The sequence below is a fragment of the Fomitiporia mediterranea genome (genome assembly GCF_000271605.1).
Source record: "Fomitiporia mediterranea MF3/22 unplaced genomic scaffold FOMMEscaffold_6, whole genome shotgun sequence".
Classification (NCBI taxonomy): domain Eukaryota; kingdom Fungi; phylum Basidiomycota; class Agaricomycetes; order Hymenochaetales; family Hymenochaetaceae; genus Fomitiporia; species Fomitiporia mediterranea.
Window position 1 is genome coordinate 3063004 of NW_006760391.1, and position 26510 is coordinate 3089513.

The 26510-nt window shown below is 48.5% G+C and overlaps 9 protein-coding genes across 9 annotated transcripts; 4 read left to right on the forward strand and 5 right to left on the reverse strand.

Annotated features, from left to right (window-relative positions):
* Positions 1 to 245: 245 nt before the first annotated feature.
* FOMMEDRAFT_156672 (uncharacterized protein) lies at positions 246 to 1638 on the forward strand (the record flags this gene model as incomplete). The annotated part of the gene is made up of 9 exons (XM_007266934.1): positions 246 to 293; positions 350 to 392; positions 460 to 490; positions 532 to 553; positions 604 to 636; positions 807 to 948; positions 1012 to 1093; positions 1364 to 1542; positions 1592 to 1638. The coding sequence occupies 9 exons, from the start codon at positions 246 to 248 to the stop codon at positions 1636 to 1638; spliced, it is 627 nt and encodes a 208-aa protein (XP_007266996.1).
* A 630-nt stretch (positions 1639 to 2268) lies between these two features.
* Positions 2269 to 4094, reverse strand: FOMMEDRAFT_84854 (peptidase M22, glycoprotease; the record flags this gene model as incomplete). The annotated part of the gene is made up of 8 exons (XM_007266935.1): positions 2269 to 2384; positions 2478 to 2554; positions 2622 to 2684; positions 2742 to 2872; positions 2987 to 3382; positions 3470 to 3640; positions 3724 to 3784; positions 3874 to 4094. The coding sequence occupies 8 exons, from the start codon at positions 4092 to 4094 to the stop codon at positions 2269 to 2271; spliced, it is 1236 nt and encodes a 411-aa protein (XP_007266997.1).
* Positions 4095 to 4607: 513 nt separating this feature from the next.
* On the reverse strand, positions 4608 to 7404 carry FOMMEDRAFT_168294 (uncharacterized protein; the record flags this gene model as incomplete). Its single annotated transcript, XM_007266936.1, has 5 exons — positions 4608 to 6574; positions 6636 to 6720; positions 6779 to 7103; positions 7208 to 7234; positions 7291 to 7404. The coding sequence occupies 5 exons, from the start codon at positions 7402 to 7404 to the stop codon at positions 5185 to 5187; spliced, it is 1941 nt and encodes a 646-aa protein (XP_007266998.1). The 3' UTR covers positions 4608 to 5184.
* A 1329-nt stretch (positions 7405 to 8733) lies between these two features.
* FOMMEDRAFT_134357 (protease propeptide/inhibitor) lies at positions 8734 to 9214 on the reverse strand (the record flags this gene model as incomplete). Its single annotated transcript, XM_007266937.1, has 4 exons — positions 8734 to 8762; positions 8826 to 8939; positions 9060 to 9134; positions 9202 to 9214. 4 exons carry the CDS (start codon positions 9212 to 9214, stop codon positions 8734 to 8736), a joined length of 231 nt encoding a protein of 76 aa, XP_007266999.1.
* A 273-nt stretch (positions 9215 to 9487) lies between these two features.
* Positions 9488 to 11802, forward strand: FOMMEDRAFT_20435 (kinase-like protein). The gene is made up of 3 exons (XM_007266938.1): positions 9488 to 10751; positions 10802 to 11188; positions 11242 to 11802. Exons 1-3 carry the CDS (start codon positions 10272 to 10274, stop codon positions 11632 to 11634), a joined length of 1260 nt encoding a protein of 419 aa, XP_007267000.1. The 5' UTR covers positions 9488 to 10271; the 3' UTR covers positions 11635 to 11802.
* Positions 11803 to 12821: 1019 nt separating this feature from the next.
* On the reverse strand, positions 12822 to 13808 carry FOMMEDRAFT_34784 (uncharacterized protein; the record flags this gene model as incomplete). Its single annotated transcript, XM_007266939.1, has 2 exons — positions 12822 to 13517; positions 13596 to 13808. Coding segments are annotated over 2 exons (909 nt in total), but the record flags the coding sequence as incomplete, so codon positions are not given.
* An 853-nt stretch (positions 13809 to 14661) lies between these two features.
* FOMMEDRAFT_156678 (uncharacterized protein) lies at positions 14662 to 18119 on the forward strand (the record flags this gene model as incomplete). The annotated part of the gene is made up of 13 exons (XM_007266940.1): positions 14662 to 14852; positions 14909 to 15035; positions 15091 to 15140; positions 15200 to 15319; positions 15376 to 15424; positions 15482 to 15555; positions 15614 to 15704; positions 15756 to 15855; positions 15908 to 16181; positions 16247 to 16260; positions 16315 to 16868; positions 16953 to 17996; positions 18075 to 18119. 13 exons carry the CDS (start codon positions 14662 to 14664, stop codon positions 18117 to 18119), a joined length of 2733 nt encoding a protein of 910 aa, XP_007267002.1.
* Positions 18120 to 18466: 347 nt separating this feature from the next.
* On the reverse strand, positions 18467 to 20258 carry FOMMEDRAFT_85466 (uncharacterized protein; the record flags this gene model as incomplete). The annotated part of the gene is made up of 6 exons (XM_007266941.1): positions 18467 to 18655; positions 18740 to 18805; positions 18893 to 19136; positions 19206 to 19819; positions 19888 to 19950; positions 20010 to 20258. The coding sequence occupies 6 exons, from the start codon at positions 20256 to 20258 to the stop codon at positions 18467 to 18469; spliced, it is 1425 nt and encodes a 474-aa protein (XP_007267003.1).
* Positions 20259 to 21176: 918 nt separating this feature from the next.
* On the forward strand, positions 21177 to 26093 carry FOMMEDRAFT_86227 (uncharacterized protein; the record flags this gene model as incomplete). Its single annotated transcript, XM_007266942.1, has 4 exons — positions 21177 to 22326; positions 22678 to 23063; positions 23652 to 24825; positions 24892 to 26093. 4 exons carry the CDS (start codon positions 21177 to 21179, stop codon positions 26091 to 26093), a joined length of 3912 nt encoding a protein of 1303 aa, XP_007267004.1.
* Between the last annotated feature and the right edge of the window lie 417 nt (positions 26094 to 26510).

Consider the following 26510-nt stretch of genomic DNA (forward strand, 5'->3'; position numbering starts at 1 on the left):
ACATATTGTGTTGTATCTTACTCAAATTTTGCTCATTTTACTTTATTTTTCCTGGGATATGAAAGACACTTTAAAAGTATATTTTTTACAACTTAGATCATGTAATTTGGTTAAGTATTAGTTGAGTTACGATAGATTTTGTATTTGAGTGTACTTAGTGTGACGAAAATCACGAATCGCGCGTGTGACAATATTTATGAAAATGACAGTAATATCCTTTTCCACGAGCCCTTGTATCAATGAAAATGGTGAAGAACAAGCCGTTCAACCCTACGAGTTTGATTTACTTCACTGTAAGAGTTATTGGGACATTGTAGCTGGCAAGCTCATTCTAATAATGGAGGTCTAGAATCGTTACGTTGGACTCCTTGGAGTGATTTGTCTCATTTACTGTAAGAGAGCATCTACAAATCCAGCAAACTTATACAAATTAATTGGCACATGCATTCTTTACGTTAGATGATACTAGCTTCAACGTCAACATTTTGAGGTAGGATAGACACAGAGTAATTGAGCTGTGCTGATATCCAGCCTGAATTATTCATTCACAGCTGTGCGTCGTATGTTTTGACAATTAACATATACTGTTGACCTGATAGTCAGGTCGGGCGACTTACTGGACCATTAACGTATGCGGTGAGTATCACAGTGCTATTCAATACACAATCTGTTAATCCAGTCATTAGACTTGATCACACTTCTCCTTATAGATTGTAAGGTGATTCCAATTATCGATGTGGATATTTTTGTGTATATGATTGTCTGCAGATATCCTTCAAATCCGTGTCTTGGCATTGTACCATCAGAGTAAGTATGATATACCACCAGAAGAAGACTGGCTGAAGATCTTGGCAGACAAGACACTTTCGATCTGCCTGAAGGTTCTCCTTGCTGTAGAAGCATGCCTTGGACTTGCATTTCTTATTCCTGCCGATCTATTTGAAGATGGTAAGACTGTCATTTTTCTTACTTTAACAAGTGCTGGACAGGCTGAGGTGCAATACGTTTCAGTTACTGTTGGTATACTTGCACAGAGTGTCACTTATTGCGGGATAAGCAGAGATCCTCCAAAAGTGCTGATCACCATCTCATGGTAGGTGGCTTAATTGTATACTTCAACTGCAACTGATCAGAGTAGGACTGTACCTCTAACGTACGGAACGCTTCTACTATGTCTGGCTCTCTACAAGTCTGCGCAATACTGGAGAATGACATCTGGATTCAAAGGATTCCACCTTATCAGGGTCCTCATTATAGACCAAGTCTTATATTACAGCTTGTAAGTAGGATCTTTCTTACCATTGAACTCCTAAACTGAGAAATATAGTGTAATATTCTGCTCCACACTGAAAATAGTTACTAGTCGAGTCTATGTTGCCAATCAATTCGTTGCGCTTCTTCTGAATGCTGCTGGAAACCCGGCACTTCTGTGCGTCCTCGGAAGCCATCTTCTTATCAATTTGAAAAAGGCAGGCGAGCTGGGAGTGAACGAGGGAACAAATTACAGATCAAGAGCTGTAAGCGACATTGAATTCGCCCATGGTATGTCTGTTCTCTCTCGTCTATCTTCAACACAGCTAATACGTCGCAGGTGGCCCGGTAGCAGCCTCAAACGAGGAAGGCACATCAAGCGTTTGAAGGTGGGTGTATATCGTTCGCTCCCAACAATGCCAGGAATCACTTTTCTTGGAATATTAATATCTGTGCTCAGCATTCGAAGCATCCCTTTTGCTTATTTATTCTGCGATGGATTTTATTAGTCTGGAAGCCATGTCAGGTACTTGGTCTTGGTTTGAAATAATGCATACATGAGCGTAACAAGTATTATGTAGAAATCTGAATGTAGAGCGTTCAATTTAGCATTTGTCAGAGCAAAGAAATCTGCCGAGCCTTTGTGGGAAGTACTACACACAGCAAATTAGCAATAAACGCCTGCATCCATATTCATACGATAGCCAGTCGAATCTAGACTTCTCCACCAGTAAGATGTCATCTAAGCGAGTCAGCTATTCATTTATCCGCTTTGCAAGCGTCTTACAATAATGAGGCGTATACCTAGGCATTAGGTACTACCGTTCATAGTTTTGAGCTCCCTTGTTGCTCAGACGAGTTGTTACTTCTGTTTTGAATGTGTCAACCGAATACATCCAATTCCTTGGCAATTTGCTGCATGAATTACAGTCGTAGATTTCGTAGCAGGTGTAATATACGGGCTAGTTGACCAAATGAAATTATGCGAAGTCTTGTGTATGCATAGAGATGGAAAGTTTATGAAGCGTCGAGTTTTTCAATAGACCACTTTGCTCTATGTTCGATGGAGTAGTCGTCTGATTCGCCTGCTAAGAATCGATGCATGGATGCCCACGCGATCATCGCTGCATTGTCTACAGCAGAAAATAATTATGAAGTCAGAAAAAAAAAGGGAAGGGGGGTTAGCACGTATTCTTGACAGGTAATAAAAGCGGTGACGAGCGTACCTGTGCAAAGTGCTGGTGGAGGGAATACCAGAGAGAGCTCGTCGTCTGGGAAGTTCTTCGATAGGCACGCCTGTAATCTACATACCAGAAACGAGGCGGACAGTAAGTCTAGCAGCTCTAATACTATGAATGGAGTGAATACACCTTTCGCGGAAAAGTAAGTTACTAGCGACACCTCCACTAACGACAACATGCTTCACTGGTATTCTCTGCCCGTTATGTACTGCTAGTCCCTGCGAGGAAGCGGGATCCCGAAGGATAGACTGCGAGTTGTCTGCACACCAACGCAACGCAAGGATCACCTTCTCTTCCAACTGCGCAAAAGCAGCATCTTGGAATGTACGAGCTATCGCGAGCCGATGCGGGTAGGGTAGCTGGAGTCGGGTTTTGTCTTTCTTCGTTAGATCGGTCCGTTCTTTCGCGTTTTCATTGGCATTTTTGTTATCGTTGTTGTAGATGTTAGGCTTGGTCGATAGACTCGATCGCTCCGTGTCTGTTTGTAGAGGCACTCCATGTTGTAAGATGTAACGGTCCACTGCGCTATGCAGCCCCGCAAACGAGAATGCCAACTCTCCTTTGAAAGGAACTTTCAGCGGTTCCACATGCGGTACGTTCTCCTCCTCCTTCCCACATTTCTTGTCTCCACCAAAACCATCCCGACAAAACACCTCAAGCGCAGCCCCAGGTGCCCTCCCCCGCAACTCCACCCTCAACTCTCTCGCAACTTTATCAATCGCCCTCCCAACAGCTTCGTCTCTCGTCGTCGCCAAAATCCTAAACTTCGAATTCGATAGCGCGAGAAGGAGGAGAGTGTGTCCTCCTGAGATGAGGAGTGTTAGGAAGGGGAAGGTAGGTGTTGATGAGGGTGTTGTGGAGGTTAGGATTGGTGTTAGTGCGTGTGCTTGCTTTTTTCATTCACCGTCATCATAATATTTATTTTTCATGGAAGATTAATACATTTTTGCATTTTGGACTAAGAGAGGAAGACTAACCATATGATGTACACCAACAAGCGGCTTTCCAAGTGCAGCAGCAAGTGTCTTTGCAGCGTTCGAACATACACTCAGACAACCGGCCATCCCGGGCCCTCGGGTGAATGCAATACCGTCGATACGAGACATGTCGAGCTGAGCTTCTTGCAGTGCTCGACGGACTGCTACAGGCTACTTCAAGAAGAAATGACGGAGACAAAAGGAATAGAATTAGTAAATAGATAGACGTGTGTAAGAATTCAAGCTGAACAGACCATATTCCTCTGATGTTCCTGAATAGCAACGAACGGTTCTATCCCTCCGTGCGTTTCAACACTTAAAACAAACAACAACAGAGTCATTAGTATTCATCCAACACAATGAAAACTCAAAAAACATATTATTAACTTGAGAAGCTCACTCACTTCTTCCGCTGGCTAATAACGACATTCGACAAAATCCGCTTCTCAGAAGTGACAACAGCAGCACACGTATCATCTGCCGAGCTCTCCAACGCAAGTACAGTAAACCCTCTTCTCAGACATCGCAATTGCAGCAGATAGTTTCTTGCTTTCAGACTATAGTGAAAATTCTGATAGATGGGTTGAGCCCAAGCATGAAGAGAACGTTGCACGGTAAGCAGCATCAGCACAAAGTCACAGAGACAATTTCGATTTGATTATTTTGTGTACGTAAGCATGATCATCGTCTGAGACTATCCTTCCATTTACAGGAATTACACGCTCATTCAATTCAATTTCAAGTACGCATCGCGGCGCGTCAGGGACCCGCGTTTCTGACTCACCTATCCAAAAACCCACCTATCAAATTCTTCCTTATTAATAGTAATACTACACACTTTAATCTACTCTCGGTTCTCAGTTTTATAGGACCGTCCAAACAAGCAAGCAGATTCTTTTATATCAATAATAGTACATCGCTTTTCCTAGACAAGAGAGATCGCAGCAAATATGTGGGAACAGAGACCTGGATAGTTGAGAGACGGGAAATGAGAAATGGGAAATGAGGAGGGGAAACAGACATATACCCAGGTCAAGGTGCAGAGGCAGACGTCGAGCCAAGTTGGTGCGTCCATATGCAATATCCACATCCTTGGCCGCTGGGAGTCATGTAGATTTTCAGTGTTCGTGTGGTGGGAGATAGGACCAAGATCATGATATGACTAAAGGAAACGAGACGAGGCTAGGAGAGATGGTAAGACGATTTAGACTGGAATGGATAGGAAGAGATGGTGGGAGGGGCAGATAGACCGAGAATAGATAGGAGCAAAAATCGGAAAGCAATTCGATATGCTCGAGAGTACACCCAATGAGAAAGGACGGCGATAGGAGAAGAGGAGGAATGTGGAGGATGATAGGTGATAGAACGGGAACGGGAATGGGATGATCGGACGGTCGCGGTGGTCGTTAGGAATAGTGTACAGCGTACACAAAACAACACGGGATTAAGAATAGAGATGAATAAGTCGAGCAAGAAATAAGACAGATGAATCGTGGAAATCAGAATAGCGATGGACATGAAGAACCGATTGACCGGTCAAGATTCAAGAAATCCATCCCTCGGCATATTCGATATAAGATCCCCACAAGAGATACGACGCAGTTCAGATACGCCTAAACCGGAAGAGAGATCCAAGAAACATCAAAATCTCCGACTTCCAGAATAAAGAGATATAAGATCACGTGATGAAAACACGTAAATTAAAGTTAAAAACTTCATGGGGACGCAGATCGCGGAACCGCAGCTGCAGATCCGGTTGATGCAGCAGCAACAGACGCGTCTTCAGCAAGCAGCGCTGGATCGATATTTGCGTTGAAGTCGTCCACAGGTGCGCTGGGTTCCACGGGCGTGGGAGCAGGAACTTCGTCGTCCTGAGCCTCAGATTTCGCCGTGATAGGTGTTTCGGTGACAGGCGCACTTCCGTTCGTACTGGAGTTTGCTGCTGTCTCTTCACTGCCGGTTTCACTGGTCCCTCGGCGACGCGATTGCCGGGTCGTGCGTGTCGGAGTCGGTTCTTTAGCATCGACCTTGTTACCTGACGTGTTGCGAGAACGCTTGGGCCGAGTTTGGCGTTTACCGCGCGCAGACTTCGTACCAGCTAAATTCCTGGGCGCTGTAGCTTCGGATTCCTTTTCGTCGTCTTCCGGAGTTGGAGGTGCAGCTGAGCCATCGACACTCATGGGTACTTCATCTTGCTCCGGAGCCTCCGTGGAGTCCCGGTCAAGTGCAGCGGCCACCGCCTCAGCGTTTTCGGCCAGCGCGGCAGCCGCAGCTGCAGCAGCCCCACGTCTCTGGCGTTCCCTCCTCGGCTGGACTTCAGCTTGCGCAATCTGAGCCTCCTTGCGCCTCTTCCGGCTACCGGCGCCTCCACCAGCCCTCTTCCGCTTGGGGCTCTTGGCACCGTTGGTGTCATCTTCTTTGTTAGCGTTCTCCTGGTTAGCACCTTCCTCACCGTCGACCACATCACGCAACTTTGCAACGGGTCGGCGAGTGCGAGATGAGCTTCGGCGCGTGCGTCCGTCAGCATCAAGACGTCCACTGCCGTTGACAGCTGTGTCGTCGCCTTTGAGGCTGGTATCATCACACTCGGTACCACCATTCTCAGCAGCAGCACGACGACGCGCAGCGGCGTCCGCACGAGCTGTCGCTGCAAGGAGAAGTTGGCTCGCTGAGAAGGGGTGGTAGGAGGGGTAGGCGAGAGGCATCTTGAATAGCGGCGGCGATGGTGTAAAGAATGAACACGTGCTGCGGGCAGCGCTGGCGGTCGAAACGCTTGGTGCGGACGACGGACCAGGGGAGGATGCATTCGAGTGAGACTGTTCCTTGGTTTGATCGTTCCTTTCAGAGGAGGTGGGCGGAGAATATGCGGAGAGCTTGAGGGCAAACGGGGTCGACGCGTCGGGTGAGCGGAAAGTCATCTTGGGCTTCCGGCGTGATATGGACGAGGTGGTCGTGGTAGTCATGGGGGAAAGATGTGTAGTTGATGAGGGGGAGGGAGGCTGCGTGTTTGTACGCGCGTTCGCCGCATCAGGCGTGGAAAGCAAAGTTGGCCAGCGAGAGCCGAGTATAGCATTTTGGGAGGAATGGATGCCGACTTGGAGCATACTGTCGGCCCAGACTTAGCTGGGAGGGGGAGATGCAGCGATGAGGTGCGTACCTGAGTTACAAAGGGATGTGTGGGCAACGAAGCGCGTTGGGGTGGTGCGGTGCGGCGGCGAGAGGGTCCGATGGCGCCAGACCGCGCGGGTGAGCTGCAGCCACGGTGAGCACGAGAGCCCAACGCTAGAGGTAGAGTAGATATGCGCATACCTTTGTGGTTGGGAGTGAGGATGTCTTGTGCTTTGTGTGACGAGGTCAGGCGACGGGGTGGGAGGGTTGTGTGCCAGAGGGCAATAAGCCGCGGGATGGGCGGAGAAATGGAAATGGTGCAAAGGATATATGCTGTACGCGGGCAGAGCTGCAAGAAATGTGTGCACGATAAAGACGGTGGTGGTGGGGTGGTTGAGAGAGAGTTGCGCGGAGGCGGGGAGGGATAAAGGCAGAGAGCGCAGGCCACGCAGGGCAGGGCTGAGTACACAGACAGACAGACAGAGCCGTTGACTGGCCCGAGCGCACCGACAATCTCGCCCTCTCGCTATTCACCCACGTGACAGGTGGCGGCCATTATTTACAGCAGCCTACTGCCCTATCCGGTAATCCCCGTCCCGACCGTGCCGCAATTCACCCCGGTGCCATCACATTATCCTCCGTTGCTTTCCCGTACAGCTGGCACACCAACAATGCGCAATCCGCCGTCGCCATCGCCGTGTTTGACGTGGTACGTGGTGTCGCTTATGCGTGCGCTCCGGCCGGTGAATTGTCGCATATAGCCTCTTCGGGTCGTCCAGTGCCGCCGGGGCCTCAAGCTCCCACAGTTTATCAACCCGTACAGGCATCTGACTGTCTTCTCGCTTCTTCACTGTACACGAGGAAGCCTCCTTTATGTCTGCTCTTTGGAAGTAACGTATGTGCGCTCAGACATTCCTTTGAATCGACTGTCGTAGCAATGAGCTGTAATACTCCTTCAACTTGCCTGTGCAGTGTGTTTAGCCTGATCTTCCCAAATTGGGCCCTCTGCGCATATAAGCATCAAAGAAAATCTGGACTGATTTATAAGTATCAACATGTCTGGTAAGCATCATTTTATCCAATATCTGTTTGACAAACACAGAAAGACAAAAAATCTGCATAGTGAGATCCTTTTACATAATTACAATGAAACAAGCAGCAATTCGACCCTTTCTTTTTAATCAGCCGGACCTATTCATTCAATCGTGAACACAATCATTGCATCCATATTTGACCGAACACACTGACAGTGTCAATAAAATGAAAGGTGCAGAAGGAAAATACACTGGAAAGTGAAAAGATACATTGTAAGACACGCTGTATGATCGTTACTAAAGAAACTCACTTTAGGCACCAATATGCACGACATTGACCCATCATTCAGTCTTGATCTCGTCTCGTGCTTTCAACTCCAACACAGCATTGCAAAGTCTCACAGCTGCTCTCTTATATTTCACCTCACCCTCCTTGCAGTCGTCTATGTATCTGTAGACAGCCCTGGCAAAATAAGGTCCATCCTTGTCTAGCAGTGCCCACATTGGACTGATCATGCTACAGAATCCGGAAAATTGTATGACTGCCACAAGGTGAAGGACTTCATTGTGTGCACCAAATTGTGGCTGTTCTACAGTATGGCAAGCAGAAAGAAACACAAACTCTGCATTTAGGAGATTGTACTGAACAATATTAAATAATGTTAGCCTGCCATCAGATAAATGGAAGGAAGAGTCAAAAGAATTTGAGCCTAAAAGTCCATGACAAACAAAATGGACCCATTTTGTCTCCCAAAGAGCTTTGGTCACTTTAGCACGAGAGACTTGTTTCTTGTTACTGAAAACTATTCTCTTGGCCAGCATCCCAGTATTTCTGATGTTTTTAATCTCCTGCATAGCTGATCTTAGTCTGGAAGTGTCCCTCAAGTCCCTAATAACAAGAACTTTTGACTCTCCCTTGATACTGTCCTTCTGTACATTGATGAGGGCTCCAAATATTTGTGTATCACTAGCCTACTCTTGGAAAGAGGACTGAATCCCTGCCTGACGAAATTAAATAATTCCGGAGACAAATGTATTGCATCGTAATTCAGATGCTGGATTACGTAATAATAATTCCGGGCTAGTACAACGAATTCATCTGGGCTTAGTCAATGTGAATGTCTACTGCGTGGTGACGACCTGGTCCGGTTCTGCAATGGAAACACGATTTAGCATTCCAATCCAGCAGACAAACTAATGAGCGAAAAACGGACCAATGTACTTGATCACGTCGCCTTGAAGCGATTTGAATACATTAAGTGTCTGGTCTGAGATCCTTGCAGAAAAGCCATTTAGGATAGCATCGAAGCGTTTGGTTACTTCTCCCCCTGATGAATTGTTATGCGCAAGGCGAGAATGACATCATAGTTTCATTATATGCGACAGTAACAAGTCGAAGTAATAGTAAGTGCTTGTAAGCAATGCTCGGTATCGAAGTATATGCGTACCTCCTTCCTTAACTTCAGCCACGTACTTGTCAATTTGGTCCGCAGTAACTTCGTCATTGAATACGACGATGTAGCCTGTGCATATAGCCAGAGTGCTATTAGTCAACAGATGTAACAAATATTTCTGCCTTGGAAGTCTCACTATTTCCTGACATATTGCTAACTGAAAGTCTTGTTTACTCTATCTTATAGAAGAGGTGGTGGTAGTTTGGAAGAAAGAGAGGGTATCGGAGGGAAGAGACCTGCGGGCGATGACGCTTGGGCGCGGAAACTGGCAGTGCTGGCTATAAGCGGCAAGTAGATAATCATGGCGAGACAACTCATCTTGCTGAGTCATAGGCTCTCCCTGTACCTTAAACCTTTGCGTCCATCTCGGAGCTTTCACTTTGTTCTCTTCATGAATTTTACTGTCTCAGCTGTATCGTAGACTTTATCTTTTAGATGCACCACTTGTTGGATTCTGCAGGGACCGAATGACTTACACTGCCTATTCGAGTATTTGAGTGTTGACTAGAGCAAAGTGCGATGTCATACTTGCCCCGATGGGCATCCTCAACTTGGCCATCCACCACTGTGGCCACTGCGCTGCCTATCTCACTCTCTCTTCATTAACCTCCTCCTCTCGCGTCCAATGCGCCACGGTTGTCTGCTCGAGATTCCATGAGCGTGACTGCGCGTATTAGCTTTCCAGCATCTCAGGGCTGCTTTGCTGCGCCTAGTACTCGTTCTGCTTCTGGTGGCACAAGTTCGCAACACCCTCTCGTCTTCTCAGTCGCCATGGACCTTGGTGACTCGTCCTCGGATGATGGAGATCAATTGAACACGCCTTTGTCGGACTCGGCGCAGCTCATTGAAGTGGCATATCCTCCTGGGATAAGTGATACCTACGATCCAAGCGCCGTTTCTCCGGACTTCCACGAGCGTGCCACAGCAGATTCTACCTCACGTTGTTCGTCTTCAGGTCAAAGCTGCTTCTCCTCCCCGTGTAAACCAGGTAACCAGCCTTTATTCGACGATTTTCTCGCAGCGTCACCTGCCTCCGTACTTTCCTCGCCATCTTTTACGTCACCTCCGTTAGACGCCAGTATACTTTGTTCGAATACTTTGCTTGACACTCACATAAGTCTGGACGACTCGAGTCTTGATCTGTACCCCTCTAGTGTTGAGGTATCACATGCGCCACTCTCCCCCTCCCCGCGGAAGTTACTCTCCATGAACACTTCTGCTCGCCCGGAGCAGGCTGTGGACGACCGAAGCGCGCCACCCCGACCTTTTCCACTTCGCAAACGTGCCTCTGACACGCAGTCCCCTCTGAATGATACGCGCGCGGGCCAGAAGCCGAAGCTCTCCTGCGCACCTAGTTCAGGATTCCTACCCTCTACGCTCGGGCGTTCCTACTGCGCCAGATTCCCACCAGACCATCGTCTTCGAAGTGACTTTGTGCGCACTTATGCCTTAGATGCAGAGCTTGGTTCGGGAGGCTATGGGTTCGTAATGACTGCGCGACGTCGCCAAAATGGCCAGGAGGTCGCTGTCAAGTTCATCCCCAAGGACAAAATTCCGAGGTATGGATGGGTCACTGATGAGTCTGGGAAGAGCATACCGAAGGAGGCCTGGTTCCTGTCGAAGGTCGACCACCCTGCTATCGTGAAGTTTCACGAGCTGTATGAAGACAACTTGTATTTCTATCTTGTGAGTTTATTGACTTTCTGTTCACTAGCTTCTCATGCGCGTTATTCCAGGTGATGGAACTGCACGGAACCCCCTGGTACAGAAGGCGAAGTAAGGTTACTCATGCCCGTCAAACTTCCCAGGAACCTCCAGAAACGGGTACAGACGAAAACGAACCTCCTGCCGTGACTGCCTCTACAGCAGACCAAGACTCAGGCTCAAAATCATCCAAGATCCAGAAACTTGCTAAGGGTCCGTTAGCACGGCCAACATTCGCTCGTCGAGCATCGCACGATCTGTTCGAGTGTATTGAACAATCTAAGCACAAGCGGTTCTCAGAGGACGATGCGAAGTACATTTTCGCTCAAGTTGTCGACGTTATCGATTACTTGGATCAACTTGGAATTACTCATTGCGACATCAAGGATGAGAATGTGGTCATTGACAAGAATCTAAAGGTATGCTACAAGAAGTATTTGAGGTATATACGTACGCTTATATGAGCTGTCAGATCAAACTTGTCGACTTTGGTAGTGTTGTATCTGTTGATCCATCCCAGGACCGTCCATTCTACAAGACGTTCTATGGCACCGCTGCTTACGCATCGCCCGAAATCATGGCGAATCAGTTATACCAAGCAGCACCTGCGGAGATATGGGCTATTGGGGTGCTCCTCTCGTTCCTCATCACTGGCATGTCGCCTTTCCCAACGGAGGAGGATAAACGGAATGGGCGAATCGTACTTGATGATGTGTCAAGGGCACGTATGTCTGATGAGTGCTACCATCTACTACAGAGGTGCCTTGACGTCGACCCAAAGCGCCGTGCGGATATTGCAGAGGTGAAAGCTCATCCTTGGCTCGCAGCTGGATACGAGAGGCTGTACGCAGAACGATCATCGTAACGTCTTCTTGCTTTCGCTCCTACTATTCCATCCTTTTCTGTTCATGCCCTCGCTCACCAGCGAGCATAAAATGTAGAGCACGCCTTTTTTCGCGTTCCACCCTCATTCTTTACTTCGTCTTCCTTAGGATCCAACGCTCAACGTATACACTTTGCAACTCCCCCATCCCCCCTACCGTACCATCCTTGTAGGTATGCGCGAATGATGTATTTCCCCTTTCTCACTGCACCCAAAAAGCGACTTTCTTAAGGACTCCATTCTTTCACTCTTTAGCATGACACTCCTTGTCCCCACTTGCTTGGTTTTGCTCTCGTACTCCGCTTCGAGGTTCCCCAAGTCTTGATTCTTAACCACATAGATTCTTCATGAATTGCACGAATGCACGATACACGGACTTTTTGTGCCCCGGAATCCTTTTTCCTTTTCCTTTCTCCGCAAAAATTCTGTCTGGGCTGTCGTGACGCTGCAGTTGTACATCAGACCTGGTGTTATATACTGTTACGACGACCTAGATCAAGCCCTCAAAAGCATTCTTGTCCTTTTAGCATGTACCCGTAGACTACAACTATCCACACTGAACACATACAAAAAACGTGGGCGAAGAGGGTATGTACTCGTTTGGGCCTTGGCTTACCAAACAAGGCACTCACGGGATGATTACAAGTCGAGCGAGATAAGTTTGATATCATTTGCGACGGTATAGTTGTACAACAGACAAGACGACGGGGTAACAGGTACAGGTGAAGTAAGTATGGAGAGACAGAGCAAAGTACAGAGGTATTGGGTCGTGAGAGGTCGTGAGAGACGTGAAAGGAGTAATCGTGTTTGGTTTGAGAGTCCAAGATCCAAGATGATAATTCAGTTCCGTGAGTCCAAGAAAACAACAAAATCAGAGTCGGGAAGCGGGTAAGAGGTGATGTAAAGTTCGTGGTGATAAGAATATACGGCCAAATAAATTTGGTTTCGTTGATTGGTCAAAGTCTTGAGAATATCTAAGACTAAGACTTTGCGGTATTTGTATTCTGGGAAGGACTCTTCCTGATCACAGAAGGAGGGGTGACGACGAGAGTTGGGAGGGGTATACTAGGCGGTTTGATGATCCTGCCTACACCGTCTCCCTCTTCTTCTTCACTACCGGTCCCAGGAGTAGGTTTCGTCGGGTCTTTGATAACGGGAGTCTTCAACGGCGGTGACGGGTCAGGAAAATCCCAAGGTCTCGGAACCATCGCAGCAGGCATAATCCACGTCGCAGCACACACTACTCCCTTTCCCTTATCCTGCTTCTCAATTGCGGACCACTCGAAATCGACGAATTGGCTGATGTACCGAACGAAGGGGAGGATTTCGCGGACGCCGTTGTTCATTAGGGAGAGAGCGGAGAGGAAGTTGATTATTTGGTGAGCGATGTTTGGGGCGGAGGAGAGGTGTTGGAGGGTGGGAGGGGGAAGACAGAGTTCGAGGCCCCACCAGTAGGTTAGGATGCTCATGCGGTCTGTTGGGGGGTGGATGCCGGTGTGGGAGGGGAGGATAGCTTGGCCTGTTGCGTATCCGAGAGCGAGGAGTTGAGGGGTGAGCTTTGTTGCACCTTCGATGACGGTTTCGGCTGTGGGGACTGCACCTGCGAGGAGGCCTTCTCCGGAACCGGGTTGCCCGAGACCGAAGTTGGGAGCGGAGAGGAGGTCGACTATGTGGAGGGAGGAGAAGAGGGAGGAGAGAGAGGATGTTGGGGAGGAGAGGATGGATTGGTTGGTTAGTTTTGAGAAGTAGGTGGAGGAGACGTCGACGTCGGGGCTTTCGAGGCAGACGGCGTGGATTGGGATGTTGCTGCTGCCACTACTTGCTTTCAGTTTTGGTTCAGCAGATGTAGTCGCAGAAGGAGGCTTCTTCTCCGTTTCGCTCTCGGTCTTTTCCCCTTCGACCTCGGTTCCGACCTCATCTGCGTTGACGTTAAGTGCAGTGACGTCAAGAGGCGCCTCGGGAGGAGGCAGCTCCCTCAACTTTGCAATAAGTCTGTTCGCGGACTTGGGCTGCATAAGCTGACTCTTGATCTTCGTCATCTGGGTTTTAGATACCGGGCGTGCCTTCACGTTATTCTCAGAAAGGGTCACGGCTCCCGGGCCTACTATCAGTCTCTGCACAGCTAGGGCATCTCGTTGCGCACGGCGATCGGCGGAACGAGCGAACGGAGCGAGGAGCTCGCGCTTTGCTGCAACAGATGCCTTTTGACGCTCGTGAGTCTCTTGGGCATGAGTGAGCGTCGTAGGAGGTGGCTTTGCAGAGTTGACATTGCCTCCGTAGAAGAAACCTAAAGAGCGGAAGGAGAAACGAGATTGTGCGCGTTGGGGTTTGGGTCTGTCGTTCTGCTCCTTTGTAGAATCATCTACAGCTTCGGGAGATTTAGACTCTTGTTTTTCGGTTGTAGACGTCGTCGTCGTTGGGTCCACTGTCGGCTTGGCGGGTTCGTCCGCGCCGATAGGAGACGATGCACCCGACGCGTCGACGTTATCCTTAGCCTCGCTATTTGCTCTCTCAATGCTCACTGGACTGACGGAGACATCGACTGGTTCTGCGTCGCTCCGGTCTGAGGACTTGTCCTTGCCCGTTGAAGCCTTGGGCGACCAGACGCTGAGTATACTAAGCACCATAGTGGGAACGTATGTTCGTAGAGGTCGTTAGACAGTGAAGAACGAGTGGGTACACAGTTCCAACGAACTGGGCAGTATAAAAGAGAGAGTAAGAAAAGGTGACCCAGATGCCAGCGCGGACGACCAAAAGCTGTGGTCTCAGCTGTGAGGAAGGAGCCTTAGACTGGGCTGAGAGCCGAGAGAAACTAGAGTCGACTGAGAGAGCTGGCAATAGATATGCGATGCCACCCAGAAAAGGAAAGTCGATCGGACACGCGTCATATTATTATGTAATACGCGGTCAATCGCCGCAACTGCACACGTCCTCTCTCACTGAGTCTCCTGTACACGTTAACTCATAGGTGCCAGCGCGTTATAACACGCGTGCATACAAGGCTGGAAGATGCCAAACCGCGCAGACTACCAACCTCTTTCTCAGTCTGCTGATGACGATGTCGAACAGCAACAAAGTGGCAGCACTAGCGGGGCAGGTCCGTCGTCGACCACGCCGGTGTCAAGAGGGTCCAAGGGCCTCAGGAGGAAGGGCAGACCTGGTCCTATAGATCTCAAGAAACTTGACGTTGCCTTCAAGAGGTACGTATATTTCTTCTTGTCGAATACGTCCGTGCTGATTTACGCTCGTCATCAAGATGGACGGAGAGTATAGCCCAGAAAGTAAAGGGCAAGAAGAAAGTCCAGTCCGACGATTCGCGCAAGGAAATTCTAAGAAGCGTGTTCGAGCCTCAAATACCTGCCCAACTTCCTCCACCGACTGTGGTACGTATCCATTCCATATTAGCTACGAAAACAGCTCATCTAACGTGCAACGCAGGTCAAGACTCTAGATCACAACCCGCCTATGTCACAGGCCGACTTTGACAAGTATGCACATTTCGTCCGGTCCATTCGAGAGCTGTTTAGAAATTAAATATGTAACTTAGGATCGTAATGTCCGTCCAAAAAGCCATTTCAGAAGGGATCCATCCGAAGATGATCTCCAAGGGCTCGTCAGGTTCGTACTTCGCACGAGCTAAAGTGGATGGAAGAATACAAACTGTCGCGTAAGTCATCAATCAATCATACATCATGTGGTTTGATTCCTGAACGCGCACCCCAGTGTTTTCAAACCGAAGGATGAAGAACCCTATGGACGTCTGAATCCGAAAGTATGTGTCCTTTGCCAGATTCCTATATTGCAGATTCTTATGAGCACTTGGTTCTAGACAACTAAATGGCTGCATCGACAATTCAGATGGATTATCCCTTTCGGCAGAGCTTGTCTCATACCGAACTTAAGGTGCGTGGTAACGCTGTTGTCATCATTCGCGAAAGTGTATAACGTAGTTTCATTTCAGTTATATATCTGAGGCGGCTGCCTCTCTCTTAGATGACCGCTTAAACCTCAATATTGTACCCAAGACTCAACTAGTCTCGTTCTCCAGCCCCGTACGTCCTTTGCTACCGTCGTCCATTCTCAGACATTTAAACTATTTTAAGGCCTTCTTTTATGATTGGCTAGATCGGAACGCCGCAAAGAAAGGTAAACCGTTACCTGACAAGATCGGTAGCATGCAATGCTTCATGCACGGTTACCAAGGTATGTTCTCGCTATTTTTCTACTTGCCATGTTGTTAAATTCACATCAACAGATTCATCTGATTTCCTTCGCAAACACCCATGGCCTGGTCGATCAATACGAGATACATTCGATGATTCCACACATCGCACAGGGAGGTTTGGCAAGCGCTTCCTCTCAGCTCTTAAGGTTGTGTGTGGAAAGACGGGCGCCGAAGAAGAGACGAATGATTTGTATGATTTCGACGAGGAGCGCGTTTTATATGACGTGAGCGAAGATGATGGTTCGAGTCATCCTTTCTATTGGAGTGCTACGTTGCAGCAGAGTTTTAGAGAGGAGCTGGAAAAGTGAGTATTTTCGCGTGAATGTTGCATTCGATTGTTGATGTGGTTTTTCGCTTTGCGTGTCCAAGGCTTGTAATTCTAGGTTCGTATGCTTTCCTTATTCGCGCGACAATCGGCCAATTAATCTATAACTTAGACTATATAATGCATAATACTGACCGCGGGGCGGACAACTACATGATCAAATACTGCGAAGGCGAACACGAGAAGTCCCTGGTTGACGTAGCACCTTCGCGGCACAACTCCGTTCAAATGCCCATGATGGGCGAGCTCCGCAAGGAGGGCCTGATTTCCACTCCGCCAATGCCTTCCATGGGTATGCCTTCGGGTGGTTCTTCATCGTCCACTTTTCTCCCAACACCTCCCCAACCCTCTCGCACACCAAGCTACACACAACAACAACAGGCACAAGCACAAGCACAATCGCCGCCCTACACGCGTTCCCCGCACATTCATATCGCAGCTATTGATAACTCACTTGCATTCCCGCATGAACATCCGAGAGGATGGAGGTCATATACGTATGGATGGTTGTATTTGCCTGTGAGTTTAATTGGGCAGCCGTTTAGTCAGAAGACGAGGGATCATTTCTTGCCGATGTTGACGAGTAAGAGTTGGTGGGAGGAGACGACGTTTTTGTTGAGGAAGGTGTTTGCAGTGGATCCGGATTTTAATCGGAAGATGTTCCAGGTTCGTTCGTCATGCTATATCCCATTTTTCCATATTCCTTATGAGTGGAAGTTGACGCGGTGTTGTGAACTCGTCCGTTTGTAGAGACAACTAGCGGTTGTGAAAGGCCAAGCATACAACGTCGTACAAAGTCTAAAACACGATGACGAAGGTCCACTCGAGTTAACGCGTCGACAAAAGGTTCTCGTATGGGATGACGAAGTGGAAGTAAAGACTGCAGACGATGCGATTACGGAGCTCCTTGCTGGTCCACTCTCAGCATCTCCCAAGCCGTCGGTGAAGACGCTTCCTGTTACCCTACCGACGCATCGGCGTACGCTCAGCCAGGGAGCAGTCGACGGTACTGCTCCGCCCCTTACAACGTCGCAGTCAGGACAGGAGTCAGGACAAGGACAGGGGCAGAGACAACAGGGCGGACGAGGACAAGGAGGGAGGTGGTTCCCTCCACCTGCGAAACGAAGGTCACCTAACGCACGTCCTGTACCGTTCTTGACGAAGTTGCCGCGTGTACATCCCGGTACGAGTGGAGTGACTGTGCTGGAGCATATGGAGCGCGTGGATGCTGTTGAGGCGGGGTTGAGGAGGTTGGCGGTTGATGAGGGGGTTATTGCTGAGGAGGACGAAGATGACCTTGGAGATGGAGAAAGAGAAAGAAGAGGAGGGGAAGGAGGAGAAGAGGAAGTAGACGTCGGGACTGTCAATCAACGGAACCGACCTTCTACAATTCGCGAAGAACAAGAACACGAAGGCGAAGGATCAGGCTCACGTACCCCCACAGCAGTAGCAGCTTCACCCGCCTCCTCCCCACTCATCTCCCCTACAAGCGAAGTCCCTCCTCCTTCCAGCGCCGGCGGCCATGGTCGCGGTCATTCAGAAGGACGAGATTCCCTCTCATCATCGATGACAGAAGAAGACCTCGTCGCGATGTCTTCTTCCATGTCCGCAATGGACAACAGTTTCTTAAGTCCGGGCGCGTATAATATGAGTACGAGCTTGAGTGCTAGTATGACGGGACATATACGATTCGGGTCGCAGGATACTCCGGGGGCTGGGGGGTCGTCTACGAGACCGAACTTGGATTGGATTAGGGAGGAGGAAGGGGAGAGGAAGAGGGTCATGATTAGTGAGGTACGTTTCTTTGAGGGTCTCTCTTTGCTGTGGATGAGATGGCTGATTGGATGTTTGTTTGTTGACATGACCGTACAGCGTATTGAAACTGTTGAGGCGAAAGCGCTGTTGTCGTGTTGGTAGAAATGCAAACATGAACGCCATATCCCATTTACGACCTCCGACACTTATTTCTCCCGCCATCCCCATCACGTTTAACAAATTTGAATTGACAACCAGATTATACACATCTAACATCTCGTTAGGAAAATCATAGTCATAATGTAATATACAGACAACATTTGATTGTATAGATACGTAGACTGCATTTCTTCTTCACATTCTCTTCACTAGTAGTCTTTAGATACGCCATAAGACCAAGGGTAAAAAAACAAGATAAAAACCAGTTAAAATCAGAACACAACAACTCGAGATAAAAAAAATTTCAGAGTCAGAGAAAAAAAGATGGAAAAGGACGAGACAAGGAGAACTCAATCCCCCTCTGTCATAAGCCAATTAGCAAATTCGTCCAAACGCTGTTTCTCCGCCTCGTCATCCTCTCCCTCGATGTCGTCTCCAAATGCTTCGCCCCCGCCGGGACCGCTACGCTTGAAGCGCTGTTTACCGGTGTAGAGAGAGGCTTCGACGCGGCGGCCGTCGAAGAAGCGGTTTTGCATTTTCTGTTAAAATGTGTGTATGTGTGAGTTGAAATTGGGTGTGAGAAAGAAGGATGAAGAGAATGGGAGAGGAAGGAAGGGACGTACGAGGACACATGCTTGAGCGCTGATTGGTTCTCGGAACTTGACTGTCATCACTCCGTCGGGTTCCTCCTAAAAACCACACAAAATTCGAAATTATAAATCCCAACAGTTAGTAACACAAATAATACCGTGTCAAAAAGCCAATAAAGAGCGTACATCATACAGCACCACGTTCGTCACCTCTCCCAACTGGGAACACTCCTCTCTAACGTCCTCTTTAAGGTCGAGAATGAGTGACGCGTCTTCCTGGAGTTGGTCTAAGGTGAACATATGTTTGAGGACGACGACACGTGCGTTTTTGTTGTTTACCCCTCCTGCTGCTCCTGCTGCTCGGATGGAAGAGGATGCTGCGTCGGGAGAAGGTCCGAAGTCGTCGTCTGAGCCCCAGTCTTCTAGTTTCCTGCGACACACGAGATTAAAGAAAGAATTAAATATAATATGACAAGGGAGTGGGAAGGCGGAGACGTACTTCTGCATCCTCCCTATCCTCTTCGTAGCCCTCTTCTTATCAATCGTCTTCCTCGGTTTATGCTCTCCTTCTCCAGCAGCACCAGCACCTCCACCTCCACCAACCTCACCCTTGTGCCCAAACTCCGCCTGCGAAACACTCATGGTCGTACTCGGCTCACCAATCCTTAGCTCCGCCTCATCAAGCATCGCCACCGCAAGTGCAACACTCTCTTCCTTGAAATACACCACCAACGCCTCGCCAGAGAAACTTCCGTCATCACGTGCGTATAATTTGATTTTCGGGTCTCCGTCGTCGTCCTCTTCGAGCACGCCGCATCGGGCGAACCGCGCTGCGAGCTCTTCGGGGGTTGTGTCTGGTGGGAGACGGGTGACGTAGACTGCTGTGTTCTTGGATTTGCGTTGGGTTGGGTGGGTGGTGGTGTTTGATGAAGAAGCAACGGCGTTGTTGGTGGATGCATTGTTGTTGTTGAAGCTGTTGTTGCCATTATTGTTGTTATTTGAGCCCTTGCCTCGTTTGATGGAATGTCCGGCTTGAGGAGTTGTTGCAGAGGTATAGTCTTCTGGTTCTTTTCGTTTCTTATTGAGTCGCTTGAGAATGGGCGCAGCCGGAGCCTTCGTATTTTGTACGAAGAACACTACCGTTAGTATGAACGCTGATGGGGTGCTTTGCTCGAACTCACCTCCTCGTCAACGCCTGGAACAGAATAAGCAGCTTGCTGCAGTCTTAACAGCTCTTCATCCACCTAGAACAATTCAATACACTTGAGCCTCAATGTACATAAATAAAATCAGCAATACATACAACTTGCACCCAAACACCCTTCAACGCATCATACTCCCACTCATTTCCATCCTCGTCTTCAAGCGCCCATCTGCGGGTGACGGTGGAGAAGTGGATGCGCGGGTCGGCTGCGAAGGTTTGTGCGAGTAATTCTTGGGAGGCTCCTGGGGCAAGTGTAATTGCTGGTGGACTACCGCTTCCTCTTGGTACGCCTCCGCCGTTACTACTGTTGTTGAGGGATTGATCAGGAGATGGGTGTAATGTAGACATGTAGGATTGCTTTGTAGAGATCGAATGAGTCGAGGGAGGAGATGGTTTGCTGAGTGGAGGAACGCGTCGATCGCTCAGGTGACTAGGTCAGCAACTAAATCCCAAAAGTTGATGCGTCTTTCCATGCATATTCTTCTCATCATGCCACTTTATTTATTCTTGCGGTGCTCAAGAGCGTTGGCCCGGTTGATGTGAAAACTACTAGAGAAAAGGTATGGGTTTGTAAAGGACTTGCTTTAGACAATATCTGTTTCATACTCTATTTGGAGCTTATTCAGGTACAGAGCACTTATGTTATTGTCTGAACCATAATTCATCCATTCTAATGATTCTCTTCAGCTTGCATCTGTACATCAGTTGAGGTGAGCATTATTTATAGTGTAGCTGTTCTCCATCTGTACTTGTAGTGGAACCAGAATTGAAATCTCCAAAAGGTGAAAAAAAAAATAGAAAATGAGACTTACATTATATCAACTAAGTATTTATCCTCCTACCTGCAGTTGTGAAAATCAGCCAAATCTGGGTATGCCTCGTGCCCATCACACAGCCAACGTGTTTCCAGCATGGCCACTGTAGCGAACAAGCGCCTGCCTGGTGCTCTTAACCACAGATTCGTACTTATCGTGTGGGCCAGTGTACTGTCCCACATCCCAGATACAGTTTTTGGACACAAGTGACAACTGTGGTTTGCCTGTTTCTTGGGTTTCTTCACTGTCCAGTGGTTAACCATTTCACCTACCACTCACTAGGAAAGAACGCCTGCAATGGAGAAGCTCTTCCATCTGCTTAAGAAACTACTGTGCGTAAGACATCGTCGAGAAGACGAGTTACCACTTCTAGGTGATACATCTCAGCCCAGTACGTGTCTTCTTATTTGAGAACTTAAGTGTTCTGACTAGACCTTTAGCAGAAGCTGAGATGTTTATAAACTTGAAACAAGCTCTACTGCGATTCAAATTTCGCTTTAAGATCTTTTTCCGTCTTGATGGTTCTCGGAGACATCACAAACTAGCTGATGACCACTGGAGACGGTTCGAGCAATCAGGCGAACGGGAAGATCTGGAAACGTCCATCAATCACTGTTGCACCGCTCTCAAGCTGCGTTCTGAAGGTCATCCAGGCCGGTTGCAGTCGTTGTTTTGCCTTGCTTTGTCTCTTTATACACGATACGAACGATGGGGTCAAACGGGGGATCTCGATGAAGCCATCAAGCTGTACCGGGCCGCCCTGGAGCTTCGACACGAAGGTCATCCTCTTCACTGTGCAACTCTGAACAACCTTGCGAACTCCATGCGCGCAAGATTCTTGCAACATAGACGTATTGAGGACATTGAAGAAGCTTTCGTGTTTGACCGAGCTGCTCTGGAGCTCCGCCCTAAAGGCCATCCTCTTCGTTCCATGTCACTGGACAATCTTGCGGTTTCCCTGCGCATACGGTTCTTGGAGTATGGAAGTCCTGAGGACCTCGAGGAGGCGATACAGTTGAACCGAGCCGCCCTCGAATTTCGTCCCGAAGGTCATACCGATCGTTCTGTATCTCTGGCCAACCTTGCAGCTGCCATCCATATTCGATTCTCACTGAATGGGCGGAGTGAGGATCTTGAGGAAGTGGTCAATTTAGAGCGAGCCGTTCTGGAGCTTCACCCCGAAGGCCATCCTTTTCGTTCTATATCTCTGAACCGGTTTGCAGTTTCTCTGCGCACACGGTTCTCACAATGTGGACGGATCGAAGACATAAATGACGCCATAGAGCTGCACCAAACCGCTCTGAAGCTTCTCCCCGACGTCCATCCTGATCGTCCTATGTCTATGAGTGACCTCGCGTGCTGCCTGAGAATTCAGTTCTGCCAGTATGGATGGACTGAGGATGTCGAGGAAGCTGTCAAGCTGCACCGAGCCGCTCTGGAACTTCGTCCTTATGGCCATCGTCTTCACTGTGTGTCTCTGAACGAACTTGCAATTTCTCTGCGCCTACGGTACTCGCAGGATGGAAGGATCGAAGACCTCAAGGAAGCCATCGAGTTGCACCGAGCCTCTCTTATGCTTCACCCCGACGTTCATCCTGATCGTTCTGTATCTTTTAACAACCTTGCATGCTGCCTGAGATTCCAATTCTTGCAGTGTGGACGGACTGAGGACATTGAGGAAGCTATTGGACTGCTCCGAAGCGCTCTGGAGTTTCGTCCGGAAGGCCATCGTCTTCGTCACTTGTCCCTGAATGAGCTTGCAGTATCTCTGCGCACGCGCTTCTCGCAGGATGGACAGGTCGAAGACCTCAAAGAGGCCATCGCACTGCATCAAACCGGCATGAAGCTTCTCCCCGATGGCCATCCTGATCGTTCGATATCTCTAAGTGACCTTGCATGTTGTCTGAGAACCCAATTCTCACAGAACGGACGAACTGAGGACATTGAGGAAGCTATTAGGCTGCTCCGAAGCGCTCTGGAGCTTCGTCCGGAAGGCCATCATCTTCGCTATGTGTCCGTGAACGAGCTCGCAGTTTCTCTGCGCATGCACTTCTTGCAGGATGGACGGATCGAAGACCTCAAGGAGGCCATCGAGTTGCATAAAGCCACCCTGAAGCTTCTCCCCAACACCCATCCTAATCGTTCTATAACTCTAAGCAACCTTGCATGTTGTTTGAGAATCCAATTCTCGCAGTATGGACGAACTGAGGACATTGAGGAAGCTATTAGGCTACTCCGAAGAGCTCTGGAGCTTCGTCCGGAAGGCCATCGTCTTCGATATGTGTCCCTGAACGAGCTTGCAGTATCTCTGCGCATACGCTTCTTGCACGATGGACGGGTCAAAGACCTCAAAGAGGCTATCAAGTTGCATCAAGCTAACATCAAGCTTCTTCCTGACGTCCATCCTGATCGTTCTTCTTCTCTGAACGAGCTTGCAGTATCCCTGCGTGTGCGCTTCTCGAAGGATGGACGGATAGAAGACCTTAAAGAGGCCATTGCGCTGCATCAAGCTGGCATGAAACTTCTCCCCGACACCCATCCTGATCGTTCGACGTCTCTAAGCGACCTTGCATGTTGTCTGAGAATCCAATTCTTACAGTATGGACGAACTGAGGACATTGAGGAAGCTATTAGGCTGCTCCGAAGAGCTCTAGAGCTTCTTCCCGACAGTCATCCTGATCGTTCTTCCCCTCTGAACGAGCTTGCAGTATCCCTGCGCGTGCGCTTCTTGCAGGATGGACAGATCCAAGGCCTCAAGGAGGCCATCGAGTTGCATCGAGCCAGCATGAAGCTTCTCCCCGACACTCGTCCTGATCGTTCTATGTCTCTAAGTGACCTTGCATGTTGTCTGAGACTCCAATTCTTGCAGTATGGACGAACCGAGGACATTGAGGAAGCTATTAGGCTGCTCAGAAGCGCTCTGGAGCTTCTCCCTGAAGGTCATCCTGATCGTTTTATATCTCTGAGCACCCTCGCGAATTCCTTGCACACTCGATTTGGTCAACAAGGAAAGGCTGAGGACCTTGAAGAAGCGGTTGATTGTCACCGAGCTACTCTACTTCTTCTACCGGAGGGACATCCTTTTCGTGCTACATCACTGAATCGTCTTGCAACTGCACTACATACTCGATTTGAGCAGCATGGGAGCACCGAGGACTTGGATGAGACAATCAAGCTAGAGCGAACCGCTCTGGAGCTTCGTCCGGAAGTCCATCCTGATCGTTCTATGTCTTTAGGCAACCTTGCAATTTCGCTACACACGCGATTTGGTCATCAGGGAAAGATAAGGGACCTTGAGGAAACAGTTGAGCTACATCGAGCTGCTCTGGCGCTTGTACCTGACGGGTATCTTGATCGTTCTTCGATCCTAAGAAATCTCGGAAATTCCTTATGCCATCTATTTGAGCAGCATGAGAGGACCGAAGTCCTTGATGAGGCGATTAAGCGGCACCAAGCTGCTCTGGAGCTTTGTCCCGAAGGCCATCCTGATCACTCAATTTCTCTATACAACCTTGCAGTGTCGCTGAGTGTTCGATTCGAGCAGCACAGAAGGACTGAGGATCTTGAGGCAGCAATCAAGTTACATCGGTCTTCCCAGGAGCTTCACTCTATAGGCCACCCGCTTCGTTCTAAGGCGTTGAGGAACCTGGTCACTTGCTTATATGCTCGAATCAGGCAACAATGGCATGCGGAAGAGTTCGAAGAGTGTATGCAATTGTTGGAGCTTGCTGCTACTCATACATTTTCGGGGGTATTGGAATGTCTGCTTGCTGCCCGCAAATGGGCAAATCTTGCACGCTTGCATAACCATACCACCACCTTCACAGCTTACAAGGCGACTCTATCACTACTTCAATACGCTCTAAATATAAGCCCAACCCTCCATGCACAACATGACTTCCTTCTCAGTCGCAGTAATTACAGAATACTCATCTTGGAGGCGGCTTCTTACTCAGCAGATACAAATAAATTAGAGCAGGCCATAGAGATACTTGAGCAAGGAAGAGGGTTGCTCTGGTCACAGTTGCGCGGCTTCAGGGCTCCTCTGGATCAACTTGCAGAAACGAACAAAGAACTTGTTGACAGATTCAGGGGTGTCAGTCATCGGCTGGAAAATCTTACAACATCACACGAAATGTTGACGTCTGGTTCAGTCACCAACAAAGACGGATCACTTGCTCTAAACATGGGAACAGAGCCGAAATTGTTTGACGAGCTGTTGAAATTAAAGAAACGGCTTTCAAGCAAGCAAGAGGAGATAATCCGCGAGATTCGGCAATTTCCAGGATTCGAAAACTTCCTTGAAGCCACACCGTTTAAACAACTGCAGCAAGTAGCCCTGGAAGGGCCCGTCATCATGGTCAACCATTGTAGATATCGTTCTGATGCTCTCATCATCCTAACCCAGGGCGCTTCATCAGTTGACTGTGTTCCGTTAGATGGAGAATTCTATTGGGATAGTATTAAGCTATGTGACGCGCTCTTGGAAACGCGCCGACGGGTCGGAGCTGATTCACCAGAGTATGATAGGAAACTCCAGGAGGCGATGAAGATGCTATGGGACAGAGTCGTCTCCAAAGTTGTTGTCAAACTGAAGGAGCACAAAATTGCCGAAGGAAGTCGCATTTGGTGGTGCCCAACTTCAATTTTATCCATGCTTCCTTTCCATGCTGCAGGACCATTTGAAGACGCCGATGGGGCGCCGAAATATCTATTGGACGATTATATCTCTTCATATATTCCGACACTCGGAGCCCTCATCAACGCACGATCAGGTGCCAGCGAAGATGAATCCACTGTACTTATAGTTGGGGATACATCTCTTCGGTCAGCTAGGCAGGAGATTAGAAATATCCGAAATTGTGGGAAGAGTACCAAGCTACTTGCCAGTAAGAAGGCATCTCGTGGTGCAGTGGTCGATGCCCTCCGGGAAGAAAAATGGGTTCACTTTGTTTGTCATGGAAATTTACGCCAAGAGCCTTTATACTCTTCATTCAAGCTATCGGATGGCGAGCTGACATTACTAGATATTGTCCAAACTAACCTCCCGAATGCAGAGTTTGCATTCCTTTCTGCATGCCATACTGCTGAACAACCTCACGACGGTGCGCACGACGAAGTCCTCCACCTCGCAGCGGCCATGCAATTCTCTGGATTTCGAAGTGTGATTGGTTCGATGTGGGAACTACTCGATGAGGATGGGCCTGCATTCGCTAAGACTGTTTATGAATACATGAACGAATGCGAACCGGGCGAGGCGAAATATAAGAGGGCAGCTGCAGGACTTCGCAAGGCGGCTTTGGAGTTGAAAGCGAAGGATGGGATTTCGACTGAACGATGGGTCAATCTTGTGCATATAGGCGCTTAAAACGCTCTTGATTTTATATTTTATAATCCCTATCTTCATGTTTTCTTTACAATTATGTCTCATAGTGTCCATCTCCTGTTTAAACTGTAATATCGGTGCCATTACAGAAGTGAAATAGTTCTGTTTCTTTGACAAAATGCTCAACGTCTTATTTAGGGGATTTTACCATGATTTAGTATTTGATTGAGCATCGGATGAAGAAATACATGGCTTATAGATTACCTGTTTAGACGAGACGAAGACAATAGCCCTTTATAGTGATTATTCCCCTTTTGACCCTATAACCCTAACCTTTCACACTATCTACTATATTCATATTTGTACCTATACTGGTATCAATTGGCGACATCTGTCTCACGTGATGCATACGCGTCCTTGACGCGGGTTGGCGATGAGATGAAGACCATTCCACAATAC